The 24,554-nt window shown below is 52.3% G+C and overlaps 1 protein-coding gene across 3 annotated transcripts in view; it reads left to right on the top strand.

Annotated features, from left to right (window-relative positions):
* The first annotated feature begins 304 nt into the window (after nucleotides 1–304).
* LOC125622207 (fer-1-like protein 4) overlaps nucleotides 305–24,554 on the top strand; it is a 109,457-nt gene continuing 85,207 nt past the window's right edge. For 2 of the 3 annotated variants that reach the window (XM_075118861.1, XM_075118863.1), the window contains exons 1-8: nucleotides 365–496; nucleotides 3,367–3,422; nucleotides 6,459–6,547; nucleotides 8,231–8,330; nucleotides 22,314–22,405; nucleotides 23,133–23,174; nucleotides 23,315–23,476; nucleotides 24,386–24,446. In XM_075118861.1, the coding sequence (XP_074974962.1) occupies nucleotides 418–496; nucleotides 3,367–3,422; nucleotides 6,459–6,547; nucleotides 8,231–8,330; nucleotides 22,314–22,405; nucleotides 23,133–23,174; nucleotides 23,315–23,476; nucleotides 24,386–24,446 (681 nt within the window). In that variant the 5' untranslated portion in view covers nucleotides 365–417. Of the gene's footprint in view, nucleotides 497–3,366; nucleotides 3,423–6,458; nucleotides 6,548–8,230; nucleotides 8,331–22,313; nucleotides 22,406–23,132; nucleotides 23,175–23,314; nucleotides 23,477–24,385; nucleotides 24,447–24,554 lie in introns of all 3 variants that reach the window. The other variant, XM_048819994.2, reaches the window with a different exon arrangement.

Below are 24,554 nucleotides of genomic sequence, written 5' to 3' on the forward strand. Positions count from 1 at the left end.
ATAGGGGAGCCCCAGCATGCCCACTCTACCGGGCTCAAGGGTCCTAGAAGGGTCAATAGACCCCTGAGCTACCCTCCCTGCATCGCTTCCTACCTCTGCTCCCTCTGCTTCTGGTCCCAGATAAGGAGGCGAGGGGCAGCTGGACTGAGCTCGGGCCGCTGGGGCAGGAGGGGGCGGGCGAGGGGCAGCGGGGCTGAGCTCGGGCCGCTGGGGCAGGAGGGGGCGGGCGAGGGGCAGGCAGGGCAGTGCCATGTGTACTTTCCGGGAGGGGAGCAGGCGGCCCAACCTGCTGGGCGCGTCCCGGCGGTGAGTCAGCGAGGGACCGGGCCGGGACCGGCCGGGCGGAGCGCAGCGCAGCGCAGGAGCGGAGCGGAGCGGGCCGGGGCCGGGGCCGGGGCCGGGGCCGGCGGCAGCAGCATGGCGCTGAGTGTCAGTGTGAAGCGGGTCACGCAGCTGCCGGGGGCCGGGGAGCGGCAGGTTCAGCTCAGCTTCCGAGGTGCGGCGCGGGGCGCGGGGGTCGGGCGGACAAACCCCGCGAGGGGCGCAAGCGGAGCCGGTGTCGGGGGGTGTCTGGGTGCCGGGGCGCAGGGGGGGGTTGGTAGTCGGGGGTGCTGGGGTGCAGGGGGGGTTGGTAGTCGGGGGTGCTGGGGTGCAGGGGGGGGTTGGTAGTCGGGGGGTGCTGGGGCGCAGGGGGGGTTGATAGTCGGGGGGCGTCTGGGTGCCGGGGCGCAGGGGGGGGTTGATAGTCGGGGGGGAGACAAGGTGCCAAGGCACGTGTTGGTAGCCAGTGGGGTGTCTGGGTGCCAGTGGAGAGGGGGTGGGTGGTGTGTGTGTGGGGGGGTTGGTAGATGTGGGTCTAGGTGCCGGTGTGCAGGTGGGGGGTTGGTAGCTGGGGGGTCTGAGTGCCGGGTGGGGGGGGGGTTGGTAGCCGGTGGGGTCTGGGTTCTGGGGCGCAGGGGAGGGTTGGTGGTCGGGGGGCTGGGTGCTAGAGCATGGGGGGGGAGGGGGTTGGTAGCTGGGGGGTCTGAGTGCCGGGTGGGGGGGGGGGTTGGTAGCCGGTGGGGTCTGGGTTCTGGGGCGCAGGGGAGGGTTGGTGGTCAGGGGGCTGGGTGCTAGAGCATGGGGGGGGAGGGGGGTTGGTAGCTGGGGGGTCTGAGTGCTGGTGGGGGGGGGGTTGGTAGCCTGTTGGGTCTGTGTTCTGGTGCACGGGGGTGGGGGTTGGGAGTCGGGGGGGATCTGGGTGCGGGGGTCGGGGGTTGCCAGTGTGCAGGAGGGGATGTTAGTCCGTGGGGGGGAGGCCCCCGGGAGCCAGTGTGCTGTGGGGTTGGGAGGCAATGTGCAGAGGTCTATCATGGGGACAGGCCAGTTTCTATCTTCTGCCCCTGCCCAGGGTTCTGCGCTGCCTGGTTCCCCCCCTCCTCTCGTGGAGAAACCCTCCTGCTCCCAGGCTCTCCTCTAGCTCAGCTGCCCAGTCTCGTCTCCTCAGCGCTCTGGGTCTCAATCCCACCTGCCGCTGAGTGTCAGCAGCCTGGGGTTTGGTGAGGGGCCCTTTGCACCATGGCCAGGGCTCTGGGCAGGGATCTTGCTTCTTTTCTCTTCCGTGCCAGCACCTTGGACTCAGCATTGGTTTTGGTGCTGCTGGGCTTGGGGTGAGTGTATCTGCAGATTGTGCTGTTTTCTCCCAACTGGCTTTGGAGCTGTACAGTCCCTGGCAGTGGTTCAGCCGCAGAGGAGAGGAGCCAGCGCCCCATCTCCTGCAACAGCCTGTATCCACTTCCCTGGCAGGGCATGTCCCTGACAGCAGCCTGTCCCCTTACACCAGCAGGTCTCATCCCCTTACAGCCTTGCCTCCGCTCCCAGCCGGTCTCATCTCCCTGCCGCAGCCCCCTTTCCTTCCCCCTTCCAGCAGGCCATATCCCTCTGGGAAGGCCTGTGGCTTGGTCTGCCCTATGCAGAGTTAGGTCGACATAAGGCTGCTTACGTCAGTGTCCACACCTCAATGCTGCCTCTGCCGACCTAAGACCCCCACGACACTGACCTATGGTGAGAGGCGCAGTACTTCGGTCGATGTGGTTAGGGCGACACAGTGTCTGTATAGACACTGCATTACTTACACTGGCTGTTGGCAGACAGCCCTGGGGTGGGCTGTGGGCTCCAGCTGTGAGCCCCCTACAGGCTGGCAGCTGGAGCCAGAGCCCAGATGTGAAATAATAGCAGCTATGAAACTGACAAAAATGTCAATTTCACAGCTGGTAGGCTCCCTGCTGTGAAATTGAGCCCATGGGGGCTCACAGCTCAGGGCTGGGGGAGGGAGGCCAGCCCTGAACCTGGCACCTGCCTGACAGCGGGGGGTGGGGGCGTGGGGAGGGCAGATGTGAGCCCTGTGCCTACAGCTGAGGCTGTCAGCCCCAGGGCTCCAGCTGTCAGTGCCCCACAATGCCCCACTTCAGTCGATGAAAGCTCCTGGTGAGGATGGGACAGAAGGAGTATAGCATGGACATGAAGTACCACTGTAATTACTGTGGTGGCTGTACACCGACTTAACTTTTGTTGACTTAATTTTGTAGTGCAAACAAGTCCTATGCCCAGTGCTTAAATTCTCATAGAGTATTTCCTGGAGCCCTGGGGCTCAGGGCGTCTGGCCTACTGGGGGTGCTGGAGCTTGGGGCTTCTGCCCTGTGGATTTTCAAATATTTACTGGAGCTTTGCTTGTTCTCTGCAACCCGTCTTGTGCCAATCCCAGCATTTTCCCTCTCTCTCTGCGGCAGTTCTGTAGGCCTGGGCGCTGCAGTGTCTGAGCACAGTGGCTAGCCCTGCACTGCACAGCACCCCAGAGCCGTGGAAATCTTTTAATCATAATGGATGCCCTGTTGCACCATGGGAGCCAATGGATCCTGTGACTCATCTATGGGCTTTCCTGCACAGTAGCCCCATTGGGGAAGCTCACTTAATATGGGCTGCGGGGGGCCCAGGGACCAGGTGGGAGTGATCAGGATCAGCTTAGTGCTGAAGGGAGGAGATGGCAGGGAAACACCCCCAGTATCCAATCTGCCATGGTTCCCTCTGCTGGAAGATGGAGGAGGGGAGCTTCAGCTCCAGCAGGAGTCCCTGGGTCCCCACACACTAGCCAGTACCCACATGCTGCAGCCTGGGAAAGCTGAAATGAACATGAGACCCAGTCCTGAGATGTGCTGAGCACTCCAGCACTGGGCCCTTAATGAATTAGGCATAGCTTTGGCATAGCTAAGTGTTCTGGCCTCCCAACTGGCAGATTTTGTATTTCCTGGCAGTTGGGGCCCAGAACCAGGAGGAGGAAACACTGCATGTGACCATTGTCTTAACATTCTGCGTGTGTTGTTTCCCCAGGGTTTATTCAGAAGACGAAGAAGGTTCGCTGTGGCCAGGAAGCTGTCTTCGGAGAGGTAAGGTAGCATGGGACAGCAAGTGTCTTCAGTGTGTGGGGCTAGGCTGAGCCATCTCTTCATATCCTTGGTGAAGCCCTGCCCAGGCTCGCCCTGCGGTGACCAGATGAGCTGGATCCATAAGGAGCCTGACTCAGTCCTGCTGTCCTGGGGCTCTGAAATGAAGCAAATGGCCGAGAAGGGTTCAGCTCCAGGCAGTCCTTAAGCCCCGCACTGCAACCTCAGGCCCGTGGAGTCCTGGAGCAGGGTGGAGATGGGGTTGCGGGGGTGGGAGGGTGTCAGTTATCATTCAATGGATTTTTGTAAAAGAAAATTACCAAACACAAAAGAATGTCATGGGCTTGGCAAGGAGGTGCAGCTCCTCAACCCCGGCAGCAATGCAGCTGCAGCTCTAGAACAATGGCGTTTCCAGAGGAAAGATCCCAAGTCATTTACAAGCTATAAATAGAGAAATAACCAGCCCTGCTAGCCCGGCTGCCGTGTCCCCGGGCTGGGAGGCTCGCTCCCTGCTGCGGTGCAGATGCACCCCTAGAGACCAGTGCTACTTGCAAGCTGAAGCAAGGGGGACAGTGTCTCCCCTTGCTGTCTCATTGCAGTGCGCTGGGTCTCACTGGGCCGTTGGAGGGATGTGAAGGAACGCGTCCTTCCCCCTGCAGGTTCGCAGCACGGTCATTAACGCTGACATGGTGACTCTTGGAGGAAGGCGCGGAGGGAAGCACCCGCTGACTTCGATAAGCGCAGGCTTTCTAGTATCCAAGGGCCAGATTTTCATAGGTAGTGAGGCCCTGTAGGTTCTGTCTACACTGCAGTAAGACAGCTGCAGCTGACCCTGTTGGCTGGCTTGGGCTCCTGGAGCTTGGGCTGCGGGGCTGGTTAATTGTGAGGGATGGCTGGGGGGAGGAGATGGGGAGCGAGGGGTGTCCGGCAGAGGGGAAGGGATGGGGAGTGAGGGAAGGGAGGGGGAGGGGACGGGAGGGGATGGGGAGCGAAGGAGGGGAGGGGCAGGGGAGGGGACGGGGAGCGAGGGGTGGCCGGGGGAGGGAATGGGGAGCGAGGGGTGGCCGAGAGGAGTTGAGGGGGGCGCGGGTAGGAGAGGCTCTCTCAGTCACACCACGGAAACGGCAGGTGTGGTCCATGGATGTTACAGGCTGCACAGCTGCCCGGCTCCTTAGGGTCAGGTTCTCCCTCTCTCGGGGGCTGTTTCACACCCACCTGCCCAGTCCCCGGAGAGCTGGGATCCCAGAGGCGGCTCTGGCCCTGCCTGCACAGTGCTCCAGCCCCTCCTCACCCAGGTCTCTGTGCTGTGAGGGGCGCCTGGAGGCGGGGCGCCAGCCCTGCCCACACTCCTCTAGGAGGGATGGGCCCAGCAAGCCTTTTCAGTCTGTGGCAGGAACAGCCTCGCTGAGTGCATGAGTTGGCCGGTTCGTGGTGAAAGCGACTCCCCATTGCCCTGGTTCTGCGGGAGGCTGAGGCTCCCAGGCGAGAGAACCCCGAATCTGGCTGTCAGGTGTGGGGAGCGGTGCAACGCAGCCTCTTTTCCGGGCTGGGGAGTCCAGCTGGCCCCAGAGCGTCAGAGCGTGGCGGGAAACCTGCTGCTTTGGAAGCTGCACGTTGCCCTGGGGGCCCACAGAGGGAAGCAGGGCGCACAGGGCAGCCGGCCCCTGGCTGGGGAACAGCCTGCCCTGCCCTCTCTCTGTGTGGGCTGCCCTCTCATGCCCAGCACAGTGCTCTGCGGTGGCACTTAGTGACCCCGGGGGGCTGGGCCATGTTCTCAGCACAGCTGGAGTCCCTTGGCAGGGCTTTCTGGCTGCTCCTGTTTGTACTTAACATTACTTCCCTCCCGCCTCTCCAGTGTTTGTTATCAAGAAACTGAAAATGCGGAAGGGAGTAATGCTAAATATAGACAGGAGCGGCCAGAAAGCCCTGCCTGGGGCTGAGTCCCAGAAGTGTCACTACTGGGACCTGGGGCAAGTTCAGGGTGAGGGTGGCTGACAAGGGGAGGTGGGGAAATGGGTGCACACCCTGTTTTATAGGGTGTAAAGGCGGGGTTTTCAGCCAGAGGGGGGATTCTGCTTGTTTTTACTTTGGGAATTCAGATCTCACCCCACTTTTCCCTGGTAGACTCCAGGGCTGACTGGAGAGCTGGGAGGCTTATGAAATCAGAGACCCTAGGTAAGCACAGCTAAGTGGTGGAGAGAGAGGGAGCTTTAGGCCTAATATTTGAAACACTTTGAACTGAATTTGTTTTTTTTATTGCCTGTTAAATTCAAGTGCCTGAATAAACAGTGTGAAGGAAAGCTCTGTTAAACACTCAGCACCCAGCCCCCTCCAATAAGGCTAAAGAAGTCCCAGTTCACTTCCCTGAGTCCTCCAACTAGACCTCCAGCAAAACCTTGGGAACAGGAGACTTGAGACCTAAACAGGGAGAATGTCCCCTGCCCAGAATAGTCAGTCTCCCTCCTCTGTCCCCCCAGCCCATACCTAGCGCTGCAGGGCCCTGGGGCAGTGCTGGGGGCCAGGTGCCCTGGCTCATTCTCCAGTTGGCTCACCTCTCCTTTTCTGCTCTTGGCTGCGGGATGGAGTTGGGCTTATTTTGCAATTTATATTTTAGCAATTTTATTTTGTAGCCCCGCAACCCCTCACTAGCTGTCTTTTGACAGGGCCTCACGCCCAGTGGAAGGGCGAGGAGGGGAAGGCAGTGGGTGTCCCAGCTCTCACTTGGAACACATGGGGTCTTCATGTCCTAGGGCTTGGCTAGACCAGGCAAAGAGCTCGAGTCCCTGGAGCACCTCAGGTGCCCACCACTGAAAGGCTCTACCCCAAAGAAGACTCTGGGGCCGTGAAGCCAATGGGGTGTATATTCTCACTCATCCAGGGGTTTATTACAGAATCTCTCACTAGAGTGGGAGCGTTAGGAGAAAAATAACCCTAGGCCCTAGGAAATGGGGACAAATTGAGAATTAATGGTGATCCCCTGTGTCTGTGAGGTGCTGCAGAAGCTCTGAAAATTCACCGTATGTTTGTGTTTGTTTTTAGCTCTTTCGCTGGCCACATTATGGGAAGCTCATTATGGAAGAGATGCTGCTAGTTAAAGTTTACAACTGCAGTAAAGTTTTCAGTAACAGGTAGGTTCTTGTAAACTGGATGACCTGGGTAAATAGAGGCTGGTTCACCTGACATTAATCCCAGAAAAAATCACGCAAAACCTGATATGGGATGCAGTTGGGAAAGACTGAAAGGATCAGAACATAACGCCAGTGAGCGTGTGTATGTTTTAGGGAACATAGGTCTTGTCAAACAAACTTGATTTTTTTATGAGATTGCAGGTTTGGTTGAGAGAGGCACCCTGGTGATGTCATATACCTCGACTTCTGTAAGGTGCTGGGCTTAGCACCGCACAACGGTCTGATTAAAAACTTAACATGGTACAAAATCAATGTAGCACGTATTGGATGGGTTGATAATTGGCTAACTGATAGATCTTAAAATGCAATTGTAAATAGGGGATCATCATCTAACGAAGGGGTTTCTAGAGGGGTCTTGTTCTTGGCCCAATGCTCTTGAATATCTTTATGATCAGGAAGAAAATATAAAATCATTGCTGGTAAAGTTGGCAGATGACACAGATACTGGCAGAGTGGTATGTAATGATGGGGGCAGATCAGTTATCTAGACTGATCTGGGTTGCTTGGTAACCCAAACAACATGCAGTTTATAATACAGCCAAATATAAGATCATACATCTAGGAGCAAAGAACATAGGTCATGCTTAGAGGATGTGGGATTATCTGGAAAGCAGTGATTCTGAAAAGGACTTAGGGATCACGGTGGATAATTAACAGAACATAAGTTCCTAGTGAGATGTTGTAACTAAAGAATATTGAGTAGGATTAGGGAGGTGGTAGTGACCTCTATATACAACATTTTTGGTGAGCCCATTACTGGATACTGCGCATAGTTCTGCTGTTCAAAAATAATGTTGACACATTGGAAAGGGCTCAGAAAAAAGCTACAAGAATAACCTGAGGCCTGGAAAATCTGCTTTACAGTGAGAGACTTAGGAAGTTCAATCTATTTAGAGAAGATTAAGAGATGGTGTGATCATGATCTCTAAGTACCTGCAAAGAGAGAAGATTTCTGATATCAGGGAGCTCTTTAATCTAGAAGAAAAAGGCATAACAAGCTCCAGTGGCTGGAAGCTGAAGCTAGATAAATTCAGGCTAAAAATAAGTTCACCAGCAAGGGTAATTAGCCACTGGAACAGCTGACCAAGTACGTGATGGATTCTCTGTCACCTTCAGATTGGAGGTTTTTAAAAAAAATTCTGCTCTAGCTCAACCACAAGGCATTGGGCTGCTGCAGGAACCTCTGGGGGAAGTTCTCAGGCCTATGCTGTGCCGGAGGTCAGACTAGATCATGGCGGTCCCATCTGGCCTTAACAGCTACAGTTCCTGGTTTTGTAATGTTTGGTTCTGAGATAATCACAACATCCCTGTAATGTCTTTACCCTATCTCTTATTTCTTTCCCCTCCATCTGTTTGTGGGAAGATGTAACACACAGTGTCTTTGTTCTTTGTTCACATACATTAGTATAGGATATAAGAGTATCAAAAGTCAAACCCAAAATTCTATCTCAGGCCTATATACTAACAGACCTCCAGGAAATACTCTGGTAATATTATAGATACAACCACGATGTGAGTTGTCAGGGTGGAGACTGTACGATGAGCTACCTCCTCAGCTCTGATAACTAGCTGAGACTGAAACCATAATGGAATGTTCCCCCTCTGACTGTTGTTTTGTTGTAGACTGCTTGGTACCTTAGTCATCAGCCTTCAGCACCTAGTGACATCTGGACGCCTGACCCTCAGAGAGGCCCTCGTTGACAAGAACCACAGCATCACTGGGGTAAGGCATGTGGTTATCGTAGCATTGGTTAGATGTTAGAAAGCACCAAAGGAGAGAGCACCAGGACACCAGCAGGGTCCCAGGTGCACAGCCAGCAAATGTCTGACTTGTTAAAGTTTGTCCTGCTCTCCCGTGCTCTGATTTCCTCATATCAGAAAATATCCAGCAACTCTGTGTAACTTGGTTAAGGCCTCATCCTGTCAGAGATCAAGAACAGTTTAGACAAGACATTATTGGGAATGAGGTACTGAAAAGTCCTGCAGAATGCTGGGCTTGATATGGCCTCGTGGGGTCTTTTCCAAGCCTATTGACTAGGACATTTTTCTATGTGAATATGCACCAAATAACAGTTGTAATGAGACGTTGCTAGAGGCTACTCTGCTGTGCTGTCCTTTATGATCTGAACTGAGGTCATCCCAGGTGCTTCCTGTTGCTCTTGCTGACATGTGGCTTTTTTGTGGCTCATTAGTTTTCACATTGACAATCTATCATATTAGTTGATACTAAATAGGCCCGAGTGTGTATAAATCCTTGAATTTGCTTAAAGCTGAACCATAGCGCAGGGCTATGAGGTCTTACTAGGCAGCCTGGCCAAGCAGGTCAGAGGACTGGGATCTGAGTTAAGGACAGAGAGGCAGAGCTGCATGGAGATGGGGACGTCACTGTGAACCAAGGCCAGAGGCCAGCCCCTCAGCTGATGTAAATCAACACCAGTTTATGCCAGCTGAGGACTGGCTGTTTGTTTTTAAAAATAGAAACAGGTACAAAATTGTAATAGAAAATGATTTTGATTGAAAGAAGTAGAAACGTGGGAATTCTGTTCGTTTTCATTCTGGGTCTCTCTGAGACAGACCGTGTGTCCTGGGAGCCAGGGGGCCTCAAAGGAACTAGATGGATGGTGAATTAGAAACACGAGCAATTACAAAGCAAACACAGAGAGGATTTATTAATGTGTCAGTTTCGAGCTGGAAGCTTTGCCAGGGGTGTGGCTCAGTGGTAGCAAAGGTATTCATTTGCGACTGCGAGGCTGGAATGTGGGCAGCCTAATCAGAGAAGTGGCTGGGGAGAAGCTGGGAGGTATCACAATGCGTTGGAGTGTGGGAGCAAATATAGAATGATGAGGCAGCAGCAGAGACAGACACTGAGAAGTTCTTTGAAGCAGATCTGCCTGCCAGATGTGTCGGCACATTGGGAACATCCCGAATGGTTCCCGGGGGACTAAGTAGCCTGCTAAGGCTGATGGGGATCGGCGTTGGCTTCTATGGCTCCAGGGTGGGCTGAGCCCCCAGCAAGCCTCAGGCTCAGGAGTGTGGCAATGGCCCCCACTGAGCCTCCATACTACATGGAAGCTCAGGTTCCCAGCAGCCCTTGGGCATCCTGGACTAAGCTCACCACAGTGGAAAACGATAACACAGTTCGTAATTTTGCATTCGTTAGCTATGTTTTGGGGTTGACCCTGGATCTGAGGGAGGGGACCCAGAGATCTCTCTCCTTCTTCTGGCTTTTTTTGTTACAAATGGTCAAATAAAGAAGTTACACTGCTGGAACTGCATTTAACACGGGGTTTTTATGGAGCCATTATCCATGAACCGCTTGTCCAATTCACTTCTAGCTTAGCAGGGAGATTCTACCCCAGTCCCAGGGCTAATGTAACAATTTGGAGGCTGATGTGACTTTTTGGGTCAATTGTGGTTGCGGAGTAAAATAGCACTTAGATTGGAAACCTAATTGTGGAACACCAGTTGCCACTCCACAACTCGCAGTGCTGCAGAGGAGCAAGATCTCTCCCGCTGAAGTTACAGGCTACGCTTCCTTTGCCTGCAGTAGAGCTTTACGTTAACCTCACGTGTCTGGAGATTAGCTCATTTAATTTTTCATTCGATCCTGACTGGCAGGTCCCCTCAGCCAGTGCTAAACAGTCACTCCAAACTTGGGAAAGGCCTACTGCATAAAGATGGGAAATCTCTTCTTGCACTTGCTGTATAGCAACCTAGATTGTTATGACTCAGGGAAAAATACCTGCTGAGATGGTCTGTGAGATGATTCTGAACCCCGGGCAAGTGAACAGCTGTGGGAGTGAGATTTTCCTCAAAGCAGAACAGCCACAGCCTGATCACCTCTAGGCAGAGCGACCTGGAGTATGCTCCCCTTGTTTGTTCACATAGTACATTGCAGTGGTATTGTCAGTGGATATGTGAACCACTGAGTCTCTGATATGGTCCTGAAAAGCGCAGCATTCTTTGTAGATGGCCCAAAGCTCCAGCTCATTGATATGGAATGAGACCTCCTGAGCCATATCTGAAGGGGACAAAAGCGCAACCTTGCAAACTGGACCACCTGCGTGCAAGTGGACATGCAGCCCAAGAGCCTCAGACATGTCCAGACTATCGTAGCAGGCTGAGACTACAGACTGAGGCAAAGCTGCTGAATGGTCTGAAAATGGTCGGTCAGCAGAAATGCTCTCGATATCTTGGAACCTAACAGGGGCCCAAAGAACTCAATGTTCTGAATGGGAGCCAAGGTCGACTTTCCGGTGTTTAACATGAGACCCAGAAGGCCAAGCAAGCACAGCGTGGTGCCGACGTGAGTGAGAACTTCCTTTGTGGCTCTGCCCTTCAGTAACCAGTCATCCAGACATGGGAAGATGTGAATTCCCTCCTTCCTGACCTACGCTGTAGCAACAACCATGCATTTGGTAAAAACCTAGGAGGCAGAAGAGAGGCCAGATGGGAGCACTGTGCACTGAAAGTGGCGCTCTGCCATGACAAATTGAAGGAACTCTTTGTGGCTCAGCAAAATCACCACATGAACCTAGGTGTCCTGATGGTCCAGAGCACAAACCAGTCATTCTGAGACAACGTGGGGAGGGCAGTCGATAGTGTGACCATTTGGAACCTCATGTACCTGATGTATTTGTTGAGGCCGCAAAGGTAGGTAGGTCTCACCCCTCCCTTGGATTTGGGTATCGGGAAGTACCGGGAGTAGGAGCTGTGACTGCAGTGTTGCAACAAGAACCTCCTTCACTGCTCCCAAAGCCACTAGAGAGCAGACCTGCTTGAGGAGCAGTATCTTGTGAGAAGGGTCCCCAGAAGGATGGGGAGGGAGGGTGGGAGGAGGTGTGAAGAGGAACTAGATGGCAGATCCCAATCTGCTGGTGCTTAGGACCCAGCTCTTGGTGGTGATGGAGCCCCAAGCAATATGAAAGCGGGCCAGCCTGTCCACTGAGGGGGGAAAGGAGGAAGAAGGAGCCAGGGCCAGATTAATCTTTTGTAGGCCCCAGCGTCTGGACCATGGCCCCACCCCCTGCCTGCTCTGTCCTGAGGCCCTGCCCCTGCTTGGCCTCTTCCTCCTGAGGCCTCCCCGCTGCTTGCACGAGGGGAGGGGGCGGAGAGAAGCAAGCAGCAGGAGGGGGCATAGAGGAGCAAACGACGGGCAGGGCCTTGTGGGGAAGAGGCCGAGTCTCGTGGCCCGCAATCAGCTTACCCTGATGGGCTGCCCGCAGGCCAGAGGTTGCCCACCACCGCGGTACTGGGAAGAGCAATGACTGGAACAGTGCTCTGGACCAAGGAGTCAAAATGGACGCTTGGAGGGTGCCAAGGGAGTGTGTGTGAACTGTCTGAACCCTGAACCTGACTGCTTTCTCCTGTGGTCTCTATCCCTCTTTCTTGGGTTGTCCTATTGCCTCGGATGAGGGAAAGACTGAGCAAACGTGCGCTGTGGATGATACTACTGTTGCTGTTGAATTCCACAGTAGCACCTCTGCGCCTCCAGCATGCACACCCCAGGACCAGAGGGTAGCCCTGGAGTCCCAGAAGGAGTGGAGCATCTCATCGGTCTTGTCCAAAAATAGCGTTTGGCTATCGAAGGGCTAATCCTCGATGGCTTGCTGGACATCGGGGGCAATGCACGAATTGTGTAGCCAGGAAGCTGCCCTCACAGTGGCCAAGGTGTCCACGATATGTAGCACGGACTGCAAGGATGTCTTAGCCACCAAGCAGCCCTCAGTGACAAATGCCTGAAGTTCCTCTTGGGAGGCCTTGGGCAGCTGGACTGCGAACTTTGACACAGCTGGGCAAGTGATGAAATAGTGCTGAGACAGCGAGACTTGCTGGTTAGCAATTCGCAACTGTAAGGAAGAGGAGGTGTAAATCTTCTGCCCAGGAGATCCAATTGTTTAAAGTCCCTGTCCTTAGAGGTGGACTTGACCCTGCCCTGCTGGTCTCTGTTATTCATTGCAGTTCTGACTAGGGAATTTGGGGCCAGATGGGAGTAAAACCCCTCAAATCCCTGTGTGGGAATGAAATAGTGCTTCTCCAGGTGGTATTGAAGTCGGTGCACTCCAGAGGGCCTTAGCTGGTTCAAGGAGTGCATCACTGATAGGAAGGGTGACTCTCCCTGAGGCGGATGGTTGCAGGATAGCCACTCATTTCTGGTTGGTATCTTTCAAGAATTCTGCTTTGATTCCAAGGGAAGCAGCTACACTACACAAAAGATCTTGGTAGGCCTTAAAATTCTCCGGTGCCGAAGGGAAGGAAGAGCCAGAGAGTACAGCATTGTCTGGAGATGAAGACGAGACCTTTAAGTGGGCCAGAGCCAGATCCTGTTCCAGGGCTGATGGACCTGGATGTGACGACTCTGTTTTCAGAGTAGCAGCCGTGTTAGTCTGTATTTGCAAAAAGAAAAGGAGTACTTGTGGCACCTTAGAGACTAACCAATTTATTTGAGCATAAGCTTTCGTGAGCTACAGCTCACTTCATCGGATTCATAAAGTGGAAAATGCAGTGAGGATGTTTTATACACACAGACCATGAAAAAATGGGTGTTTATCACTTCAAAAGGTTTTCTCTCCCCCCACCCCACTCTCCTGCTGGTAATAGCTTATCTAAAGTGATCACTCTCCTTACAATGTATATGATAATCAAGGTGGGCCATTTCCAGGGGTTAACAAGAACGTCTGAGGAACAGTGGGGGTGGGGGGGTAGGAAAAAACAAGGGGAAATAGGTTACCTTGCATAATGACTTAGCCACTCCCAGTCTCTATTTAAGCCTAAGTTAATTGTATCCAATTTGCAAATGAATTCCAATTCAGCAGTCTCTCTCTGGAGTCTGGTTTTGAAGTTTTTCTGTTGTAATATCGCAACTTTCATGTCTGTAATCGTGTGACCAGAGAGACTGAAGTGTTCTCTGACTGGTTTATGAATGTTATAATTCTTGACATCTGATTTGTGTCCATTTATTCTTTTACGTAGAGACTGTCCAGTTTGACCAAAGTACATGGCAGAGGGGCATTGCTTGCACATGATGATCACATTGGTAGATGTGCAGGTGAACGAGCCTCTGATAGTGTGGCTGATGTTATTAGGCCCTGTGATGGTGTCCCCTGAATAGATATGTGGGCACAGTTGGCAACGGGCTTTGTTGCAAGGATAGGTTCCTGGGTTAGTGGTTCTGTTGCATGGTATGTAGTTGCTGGTGAGTATTTGCTTCAGGTTGGGGGGCTGTCTGTAGGCAAGGACTGGCCTGTCTCCCAAGATTTGTGAGATTGATGGGTCGTCCTTCAGGATCGGTTGTAGATCCTTGATGGTGCATTGGAGAGGTTTTAGTTGGGGGCTGAAGGTGATGGCTAGTGGCGTTCTGTTATTTTCTTTGTTGGGCCTGTCCTGTAGTAGGTGACTTCTGGGTACTCTTCTGGCTCTGTCAATCTCTTTCTTCACTTCAGCAGGTGGGTATTGTAGTTGTAAGAATGCTTGCTAGAGATCTTGTAGGTGTTTGTCTCTGTCTGAGGGGTTGGAGCAAATGCAGTTGTATCGTAGAGCTTGGCTGTAGACAATGGACCGTGTGGTGTGGTTTGGGTGAAAGCTGGAGGCATGTAGGTAGGAATAGCGATCAGTAGGTTTCTGGTATAGGGTGGCGTTTATGTGACCATTGCTTATTAGCACTGTAGTGTCCAGGAAGTGGATCTCTTGTGTGGACTGGTCCAGGCTGAGGTTGATGGTGGGATGGAAATTGTTGAAATCATGGTGGAATTCCTCAAGGGCTTCTTTTCCATGGGTCCAGATGATGAAGATGTCATCAATATTGCGCAAGTACAGTAGGGGCATTAGGGGACGAGAGCTGAGGAAGCGTTGTTCTAAGTCAGCCATAAAAACGTTGGCATACTGTGGGGCCATGCGGGTACCCATAACAGTGCCGCTGATTTGAAGGTATACATTGTCCCCAAATGTGAAATAGTTATGGGTGAGGACAAAGTCACAAAGTTCAGCCACCGGGTTTGCCGTAACATTATCGGGGATACTGTTCCTGACGGCTTGTAGTCCATCTTTGTGTGGAATGTTGGTGTAGAGGGCTTCTACATCCATAGTGGCCAGGATGGTATTTTCAGGAAGATCACCGATGGATTGTAGTTTCCTTAGGAAGTCAGTGGTGTCTCGAAGATAGCTGGGAGTGCTGGTAGCATAGGGCCTGACGACTCTGAAGGCTCTGCAGGGAGGAGGACTGCTGGTGCCAGGCCTGCAGGACTGAGGAGCATCCCAGGGAATCCATGGAGGCCACTGACATGGATAAGGCACTGATGGCCAGTAGGTGCTAGGTCAGTGGCCTCCATCTTGACCACAAGACATGTGCCAATTCTAATACCTGTAACGGGCTGTCAACGGCCCCTGATGCTGGTCATGTGATGGAGAGCAGGAGGATGATGATCCCGACTCAGACGCAGAGGAGTCTTGGGATCCGAGAGATAAGGGCGGAGCGAGACCACAGGGAGTGAGTCACCGGTCTGACTCCTCCATTGCCAGAAGGAGGCAGGAAGGGGCATTGCTGACGGAAGCAGTACCACTGGTACTGAGTATGCTGATGCTGGAAGCAGTGTCGGTGCCGAAGTGAGTAGCAGGACCGGAGTGCCTGACGGTACCGATGCTGAGGCCAGTGAAAGTCGCCACGGAAGCCTTTGCAGTGTCACCGGTTCCCGGTACCGAGGTCCCCCATACTGATCCCGGTGCCGGCCCTGCCTCCACAGCCTGTGAAAGGGGAAGATTGGGGTGTGGTGCCGACAGACGCAAGGGCTCAGGAGCTCAGTCAGTCGATGGGGCTATAGATCAGTGATTCTCAACCAGGGGTATGCGTGCCTCTGGGGTACACAGACGTCTTCCAGGGGATACATCAACTCATCTAGATATTTTCTTATTTTTACAATGAGCTACATAAAAAGCACTAGCAAAGTCAGTATAAACTAAGATTTCATACAGACGAAATAAGAAAGTCAGCAATTTTTCAGTGATAGAGTGCTGTGACGCTTCTGTATTTCTATGTCTGATTTTGTAAGCAAGTAATTTTTAAGTGAGGTGAAACCTGGGGTAAGCAAGATAAATCAGACTCCTGAAAGGGGTACAGTAGTCTGGAAAGGTTGAGAGCCATTGCTGTAGATGATGCAGCCCTGGCAAAGTCCTGGAACAAAGGAGAGGTCAGGACTGAAAGGCAGGGGTGGTCTGTAGCTGCCTGATATGCTGCTGATGTGGAAACGGTACTGGCATCTCCCTCACTGGTACCGGTCTCAATGGACACCCAGAGGCTGGAACCGGAGTCATGGTACAGAGTTTCTAACCTCCCTACTTGGTACCAGGGAAGGGTTAGAGGCACCTGCGCCAATCTGTGTGGACTCCATGCTGGTCCACGCTTTTGCTGGGGGAGGTGGAAGAGTCATCCTGAGATCTGGAGTGGTCTAGATTGGTCTTACGTGACCTTTTCCTCAGCGCTGTCAGTGGGGAATGGGTCCTCCATTTCTTGGAGAGGTGCCTGCTCTGGAATATGAAGTGTCAGAGCTCTCAGAACCTGAGGAGAATCTCTGACCTAATAGGGCCTTGGTGCCAAAGCAGGCTGCGTGTCCATTCGAGGAGAGTTTGAGAGCATGGTGTGCTGGGATGTTTTTGTCCGTCTTGGTGACCTGGCCAAAGAGCATACAAAACCGCTTTTGAATGTAGTGAGAGATTTGAGGAGGGCCAGAGCTCTGCAAGGCTGGAACAGGGATCGGGCCAGGAACAGGAACCGGATCTGGAGCAGGCTGGGAGTCTAGAGAGTCTGCTTCACAGTGAGGCCACAGGAGGGTTCCTGGCTGGGTAGTGCTGTTGCATGGACTAACTTGCAGCTCTGGCATTGGGGAAATATCTGAGTCTGGGGGTCAGCTGACCCAGGCTCTGCTCAGGCATAGACTGCTGCCGCATGCCTGAGGGCTGAGTCACTTGCAGGCTCTGTTGGATGGGAGGTCAGTGCAGCTGAGAGAGCAGCCCTGCTATGGCTGGAGGTTTGCCTCACACCAGGCTTCTGCAGCCACGTACCCTGCACTTCCAAGAGATGCCTGTCAGCTTGGTATCCAAACGCTGAAATTCCCACCCTGGGCTATGCCTCTCCGTATAGACACTGATGGTCTGCCTAGCCTTGTGTCTCCCTCCAGCAACCAGGATCTCTGTTTCTGACCAGAGGTTCTCATGAACATCATGTTAATTTGGGGTCAGGCTGCTTATCCCAAGGGACTGTGGAGAAAGCCATTCCTATCCCAGTGTGGCACTCCCAGCTCCTGTCCCACTGCCTCTGAAGCTTTAGGCCAAGACAGCTTTTTTCTGGTTCTCCTCCTCTTTGTTATTATCTTTCTCTCCTTCTACGTGCAAGGCTAGTCCCAAAGCAAAGCACACCAAACCCCTGAAGAAAAACACTCTCACCCTTCTGACGAGGAGGAAATTGTGACAGATTGGATCACAGAAACCCCCTTTCGGACAGCCACCTGATGGGCTGAGACTTAACCTCTGAGCCTGTTTCCCCTGCCAGCTTGGGACTTCAGTGCCCTGCCTGGTTGTGCCAGACACGCTAGCCTGCTACAAACCTGGACCCAGGTCTGAATCACATCCCCCAAAAACTGCAGGCTTAACTGAAAACAGCCTAAGCAGTGCTCCTGTCTCCAACACCCAGATGCCCAGTTCCCAATGGGGTCCAAACCCCACATAAATCCGTTTTACCCTGTATAAAGCTTATACAGGGTAAACTCATAAATTGTTCATCCTCTATAACACTGATAGAGAGAGATACACAGCTGTTTGCCCCCCCAGGTATTAATACATACTCTGGGTTAATTAATAAAATAACTTTTTACTTATTAAATACAAAAAGTAGGATTTAAGCGGTTCCAAGTAACAACAGACAGAACAAAGTGAATTACCAAGAAAAATAAAATAAAACATGTAAGTCTAAGCCTAATACAGTAAGAAAACTGAATACAGATAAAAATCTCACCCTCAGAGATATTTCAGTAAGCTTCTTTCATAGACTGGACACCTTCCTAGTCTGGGCACAATCCTTTCCCCTGAAACAGTCCTCGTTCCAGCTCAGGTGGTAGCTAGGGGATTTCTCATGGCTGCAGTCTCTTTTGTTCTGTTCCACCCCTTATACATCTTTTGCATAAGGCAGGAATCCTTTGTCCCTCTCTGGGTTCCCACCCCTCCTTCTAAATGGAAAAGCACCAGGTTAAAGATGGATCCCAGGTCAGGTGACATGGTCACATGTCACTGTAAGACTTCATTACCCACTTGCCAGCACACAGGTATACAGGAAGACTTACAAGTAAACACAGCCATCTACAGTCAACTGTCAATATGCAGTGATATCACTTGCTTCCTGTTTTGAAGTCTTATATTGCAACCATATGGGCTAGAGCAGTGGTTCTCAACCTGTTTACCATCGTGGGCCACATAGGCAGCTCTCTGTTATGTGGGCTGCATCCACACAATATATATACTATCTGTACGGCCCTGAGCATGTCACATGGCCCGCAGCTGTGTGCTGATCGGGCCACAAGTGGCTGCAGGTTGAGAACCACTCGGCTAAAGTCTTCCTTTTTTGAAGGAAAGCTGAAATTCTGCAGTCTAAGGTGGTAGGATCCTGAAAAAAGTAGTGGCTTGCAACACCTGCACCTGCAGAGAACCAATAGGTCAGACGGGGCCTTCTCCTGCTTTCCAGCCGCTGACTTGATTGAAGATATTTCCTGTGTGCTCCTCTGCTAGGTGTGGAGGTAGGGGTGAAAGTAATATAAACTTCTTTCTGGTAAGGGGGCCCAGCTCCGGGCCCCAGAAGGGGCGGGGCCTTAGGCGGAAGGGGCGGGGCCTCAGGCAGAAGGGGCGGGGCTGGGGTCAGCCTCCCCCAGCCAGCCCATCCTAGCTGCCTGACTCCAGCCTGGCACTTTTAAATCGCCGGCCCCGGGGAAACTGCCCCTTTTGCCCTGCTCCTGTCGGGGAGCGGGGGGGGGGGCAGGGCTGCCGATGGGGAAGGGGCAGCAACAGCTTGTTTTAACATCCGCTGTGTACGAGCCAGTACCGGCTTCTTACCAGTACACCGTACTGGCCCACTTTCACCCCTGTGTGGAGGTGCACATGGTTCTCACAGAAACGTCCCGGAGGGGAGGATCTATTAATGGGGATTCTCTATATTCTGGTAAGGAGAAGAGGCTGGAAGATGATCAAGTACAAGTAGGAACTGGCGAGAAACTGTCAAATGCAAAAAAGTTGCATTCAGTGACATCACATAATGGCAGACAGCTAACAAGTGACAAATGTTCTAAGTGCTTATATAGAAATGCTAGACGTCTAAATACTAAGATGGGTGAAATTGAGTGCCTGGTATTAAATGAGGATATTGATATAATAGGCATCACAGAACCTTGGTGGAATGATGGAAATCAATGGGACACACTAATACTAGGGTACAAAATATACAGGAATGACCGAGGAGGTTGTGCTGGTGGGGGAGTGGCACTATATGTGAAAGAAAGAGTAGAGTCAAATGTAGTAAAAATATTAAATGAATCAAACTATGCCACAGAATCTCTATGGATAGTAATTCCATGCTTGAATAAAAAGAATATAGCATTAGGAATATACTGCCGGCCACCTGACCAGGATGCTGATGGAGACTGAAATGCTCCAGGAGATTTAGAGAGGTTATAAAATTTAGAAGACTCAATAATAAGGATACGATTTAATCATGAAGGTTACGGAAGTCACGGATTCTGCAGCGGCAGGGCTGGAGCAGCGGCCCCCGGGCTGAAGCAGCTGCCAGAGGTCGGCCCTCGGCAGCGCTTTGACTGTTAGTCTCTCCCTTGCCCCTCCCCCAAGTATTTTTATTAAAAGTCAGGACAGGTCACAGGCTTCTGTGAATATTTTTTTATTGCCCATGACCTGTCTGTGACTTTTACTAAAAATACCTGACAGAATCTTAACCTTACTCAATAATACTGGTTTCAGAGTGGTAGCCGTGTCAGTCTGTATCAGCAAAAACAACGAGGAGTCCTTGTGGCACCTTAGAGACTAACAAATTTATTTGGGCATAAGCTTTCGTGAGCTATAATCAGAGGTGAAAGTAAGCCGGTACACCCCGGTACAGCGTACCGGCAAGAGCTGGTGTGCCGTACCGGGGTGGATCGGCTTCCCCAGGCGCACTTTAAAGGGCCTGCGGCTCCCAGCTGCGGCTGGAGCCCCCGGCCCTTTAAATTGCTGCCAGAGCCCTGCTGCCGGAGCCCTGAAGTCGCAGCCCGCGGGGCTGGGGCAGCAATTTAAAGGGCCTGGGGTGGTAGCGATGGCCGAGCCCTGGGCCCTTTAAATCCTCCCCAGAGCCCCGCCACCGCTTCCCCAGGGCTCCAGCAGGCTCCGGGGACGAGTTAAAGCGCCCAGGGTGGTAGTGGTGGCCGGAGCCCCGTCCCCGGAGCCCTGCTGCCGGAGCCCTGGGGAAGAATTACAAAGGGAGCTCACAAAACTGGGCAACAAAATGGCAAATGAAATTCAACGTTGATAAATGCAAAGTAGTGGACATTGGAAAACATAATCCCAGCTATATATACACAATGATGGGGTCTAAATTAGCTGTTATTACTCAAGAAAGAGATCTTGGAGACTTTGTGGATAGTTCTCTGAAAACATCCACTTAATGTGCAGCAGCTGGTCAGAAAAGCAAACAGAATGTTGGGAACTGTTCGGAAAGGGATAGATAATAAGACAGAAAATATCACAAGGCCACTATATAAATACACGGTACGCCCAGATCTTGAATACTGCCTGCAGTTCTGATTGCCCCACCTCAAAAAAGAAACGTTACAATTTGAAAAAAAAAAAACAGTGAGGGGGAACAAAAAGGATTAGGGGTATGGAACAGTGTCCGTATGAGGAGAGCGTAATAAGACTGAGAGTTTTCAGCTTGGAAAAGAGACGATTAGGGGATATGATGGAGGTCTATAAAATCATGACTGGTGTGGAGAAAGTAAATAAGGAAATGTTATTTACTCCTTTACATAACACAAGACCCAAAGGTCACCCAATGACATTAACAGGCAGTAGGTTTAAAACAAACGAAAGGAAGTATTTCTTCACACAACACACAGTCAACCTGTGGAACTCTTTGTCAGAGGATGTTGTGAAGGCCAAGACTATAACAGGGTTCAAAAAAGAACTAGACAAGTTCCTGGAGGGAAGAAAGAGATTTGATGTCTATTATAACAAGAAGTTAAAGTATTTTTTTACATGGTTTAAGCAAGATGTGATTTTTTTTGTGGTAAAAATTATGTCTGAATTCGGTTTATATATATATTAATTATTAATTCAGGGGGTCTCTACATTTTTCTTTCTGAGGCCCCCCCATCATACTATAAAAACTCCATGGCCCAGCCATGCCACAGCAACTGGTTTTCTGCTTGTAAAAGCCAGGGCCGGAGTTAGGGGGTACCAAACAGGGCAACTGCCTGGGGCCTCGTGCCACAGGAGCCCCCGTGAAGCCACATTGCTCAGGCTTCGACTTCAGCCCTGCATGGCAAGGTTAAGGCCTGGGCTTCAGCCCCATGCAGCGGGACTTCGGCTTTCCGCCGAGGGCCCCAGTGAGTCTAATGCTGGCCCTACTTGGCAGACCCCCTGAAACCTGCTCACAGCCCCCGCGGGCTCCGGACCCCTGGCTGAGAGCTTCTGTGTTAATTGACAGTATTTTTTTTTTTTTTTGGGTAGCATGGGGGAATCTGTCTGTCTTGAAGGATTTGAGGGGACTAAGGTTTTGCAGGTGGTAGTGGGATAAAAATGCACGAAACAGTGACAGAGCAGGTGGGAATGGGCATAGTGGGGCGGGACGGGAGAGGGATTTTAAAAAATTGTCCCATGCAGGGCTCTAGCCTCTACCACCTGAGCATACTTTCCTTCTCTTTCTCACTTGTGGACAGAAGATCTCTCTCAGCTGTCAGGTGTAGAGAGCCCCAGCTGAATGAAGTCCATAGGAACTGCAATATCTCTGATTGGATGTCCCCAAACTGAGTAATTGCTGGTTGTTTCTGAAAATTGTAGCCATAGTGCCCATTCCTGCTCCCACTCCAACTGATGTCCGTGGCAAAGCTGCCCCCTCTTTTGACCTCCGGGAGCTGCAGGTGAAGTTTATGTAACAGCATTGCTGGTTAAATCCACCTCCCCTAGGTGGCGGTTTAGAACAGATTCGCTAACTTCGTTATTAGCACATTTTCAACCCTATTTTGCATCAAGTGAAGGCAAAGACAGTAATGGTTAAAGCCATATTAGCTGGTCATGACCAAGCCCTGGGACCCTCTCTCATTTCCCAGTTTGCACAACCCCTCAAAGCCTGTGCACCAAGCCCATGGGGGAAAGCTGCTAATGGTGCATTTTAAACTTGGAAACCTGAGCTTAGCTTAGTTTCCATTTGTCCCTGGGTTTGGGAAACTGCAGGGAGCTGTGGCTGGAAGTGGTATTGGGCAAGTACAGTATCGTCTGTTGAACCATCAGACAGGGATTCTGCACAGCCAGGCTGCCTGTTCCGCTGGCCAGCCAGGAAGGAAAGCCCTTGACAGCTTTCTTCACTTTTCCTTCTTATTTGTATTGTCCTTTCTCCTCCCCTTTGGTGTGTCACTGGGCAGTCTCTGGCTGCTGTGCCCTTCATGCATGTTGCTCTTTCCCTTCCTAGATCTATATCGAGCTAGATCTGCGCTACCAGCCTCCTGATGGCTCAGCGGGTACATGGCATGAAGAGGATTTTGTCTACCAGATGAAAGACAGGTACTGAAAATAATGGAAGAGGAAAAAATCAGGCCGCTTCTGCACTCCCATCCTTGTTCCCTTAGGGCCTGTCCGCAGTGGCTTTTTGCAGTGCTAGTGGGACGGTTTGAGACCGATTGCCTGGTCAGATATAACTGTTTTAGCTGTGTGTAAGATCAGTGCAGAAGTCCAGACTGCTCACCGGGACGTGGGATTGCAAACCACTTGGCAGGCATGGGGTAGGTGTCAGCATCCAACAGAGCTGCAGCCTTGTCTTTTTCAACACTGGGCGGATAGCCTGCACCTCCCTTCAGTGATGGCTGGTCCGTGCTGCCCTGCAGAAGACCATGCAAGTAGGAAAGGCACTAGTCAAAGTGAGAAGGGACGAAGGGTTACAGTGGAGACAGGGGTAAGTAAGTACTGGTCCTGGCAATCCCCAGAGGCTGTGCAAGATGGCACACAGACTGGTAATGTGGTGTGGGTGCAGAGGAGTCAGAAGGGGGAGTTATCATGGCTGTTTTTGCTCTGAAATTCTGACCTGAGGAGCTCAGAGGTTACAGTGGCGGGTGTGGGGTAAGGAGGTGGCCAGATAGTGATGCTGTACAGAGTCTGTGCAGTCTCTGCAATGAAAACAAAGGCCTTACAACAGGGAGCAGTTCAGTTAAAGCGAGAGCAGACTCGGAAGCATGTGTTTGGTGAACAGCAATAACGGGCTCGCTGTTTTGACTAGTGTTTCTGTGTCTTGCAGCTCCGAGTTAATTATCCGCAATGCTGGATTCGAGGAGCTGCAGTAAGTACCCTGGGGGGCTGTGCCCTCTCGGAGCAATGCAAAGGTGCTCGGGGATCAGAGAAGCAATGCTTCCTTGATTGACTCCCTGCTCTTGCCAGGACAGCCTCACATGAGGCTGACAAGTATGTATGTGTTTCCAGGACAGCTGACGTGAAGCGAGCTCATGAGCTGGATAGGAAGGCCACGGCACTGGGCAGGAAGCTGGTGAAGGGCCTGGAGAGTGATGAGGAGGAGGAGGAGGAGGAGTACGACGATGAGTCTGATATGGAGTTCTTGGGCATCGTCTTCAGCCCTGTCAAGAGGTACCTGGCACATGCTCCTCTTCTCTCCCCCCGGCAAGGGTCAGTGCTCTGCATGGCCTTTCGCTTGGTGAAGGTGTGGGTCTCTCCACACAGCCGGGCCCGGGGCCCATCCCCACTGTGCTGGGGTACTCTGAGGAGCTGAGTCTTACCCACAGGGCCCTGGGGGTTCAGTCCAGCCTTGTTTACCCTTCCTGCAGCTAGTAGCATAGCTGGGTGGGAGCGGGGCAGCCGCCGCTCCCCCTCTGAGCACAAGTGGCGCCTTGTCAATGTCTTGGCGCCTTTTAAATTTTCCCCGGTTGAGGGAACAGGGGGAGTGATCCAAAAAAGAGGTGCCACCCGCTGCGGCGCTTTTACTCACCCGGCGGCACCTCGATGGCGGGACCTTCACTCGCTCCGGGTCTTCGGCGGCGGGACCGTCCGTGCCACCGGAGACAGCCGGCGCGAGTGAGGGCCGGCCGCTGGGTGAGTAACAGCGCCGCAGCGGGTGGGGCCATGTTTTTGGATCGCTCCCCCTGTTCGCTCCCCCTGGCTACGCGTCTGCCTGCAGCCTGTGTCTGTGTGTGCAGCCAGGCTGTGGGGTTTCCGCTCTCCAGTAGCAGGACATGATGGTGCCCTTGGGGAAATGTGTCCTCTTCATGGAGCCTCCAGCTGAGCCACCTATGGAGGGTGGTTGCTTGGAATTGCTGGGGCTGCCTGGGAGGAGTGTTTGGAGTTTCCTTTCCCCGTGCTCATGTCTTGGCTGATGGGCCCTTGGTCTCCAGCCATTACAGCTCCACCGTAGGGGCGTAACTGTGTGATCAGTGCCAGTGGGCAATGACGCTACTTCTGCGCGTGTGCAGGCTGCAACCCCAGTAAGTTACAGGAGGGTTTTGCTTAGAGGCCAACTCAGCTAGTTTGTTTCCCTTGCAGCCGTTCCAGACGCCTCTGCAAGTGGGACCTGTTTGCCACTCCTAGACCACAAAGCTTCCAGGTATTGTACTGAAGACCTGCAAGTCATGTGCCTCCCCTTGGATCCCTGCCCTGAGCCAGGTCTGCTATGGTCAGGGCAGCTAACCACCAGGCGAGTGTCTCCCTTCAA

The sequence above is a fragment of the Caretta caretta genome, chromosome 13 (assembly GCF_965140235.1).
Source record: "Caretta caretta isolate rCarCar2 chromosome 13, rCarCar1.hap1, whole genome shotgun sequence".
Lineage (NCBI taxonomy): Eukaryota > Metazoa > Chordata > Testudines > Cheloniidae > Caretta > Caretta caretta.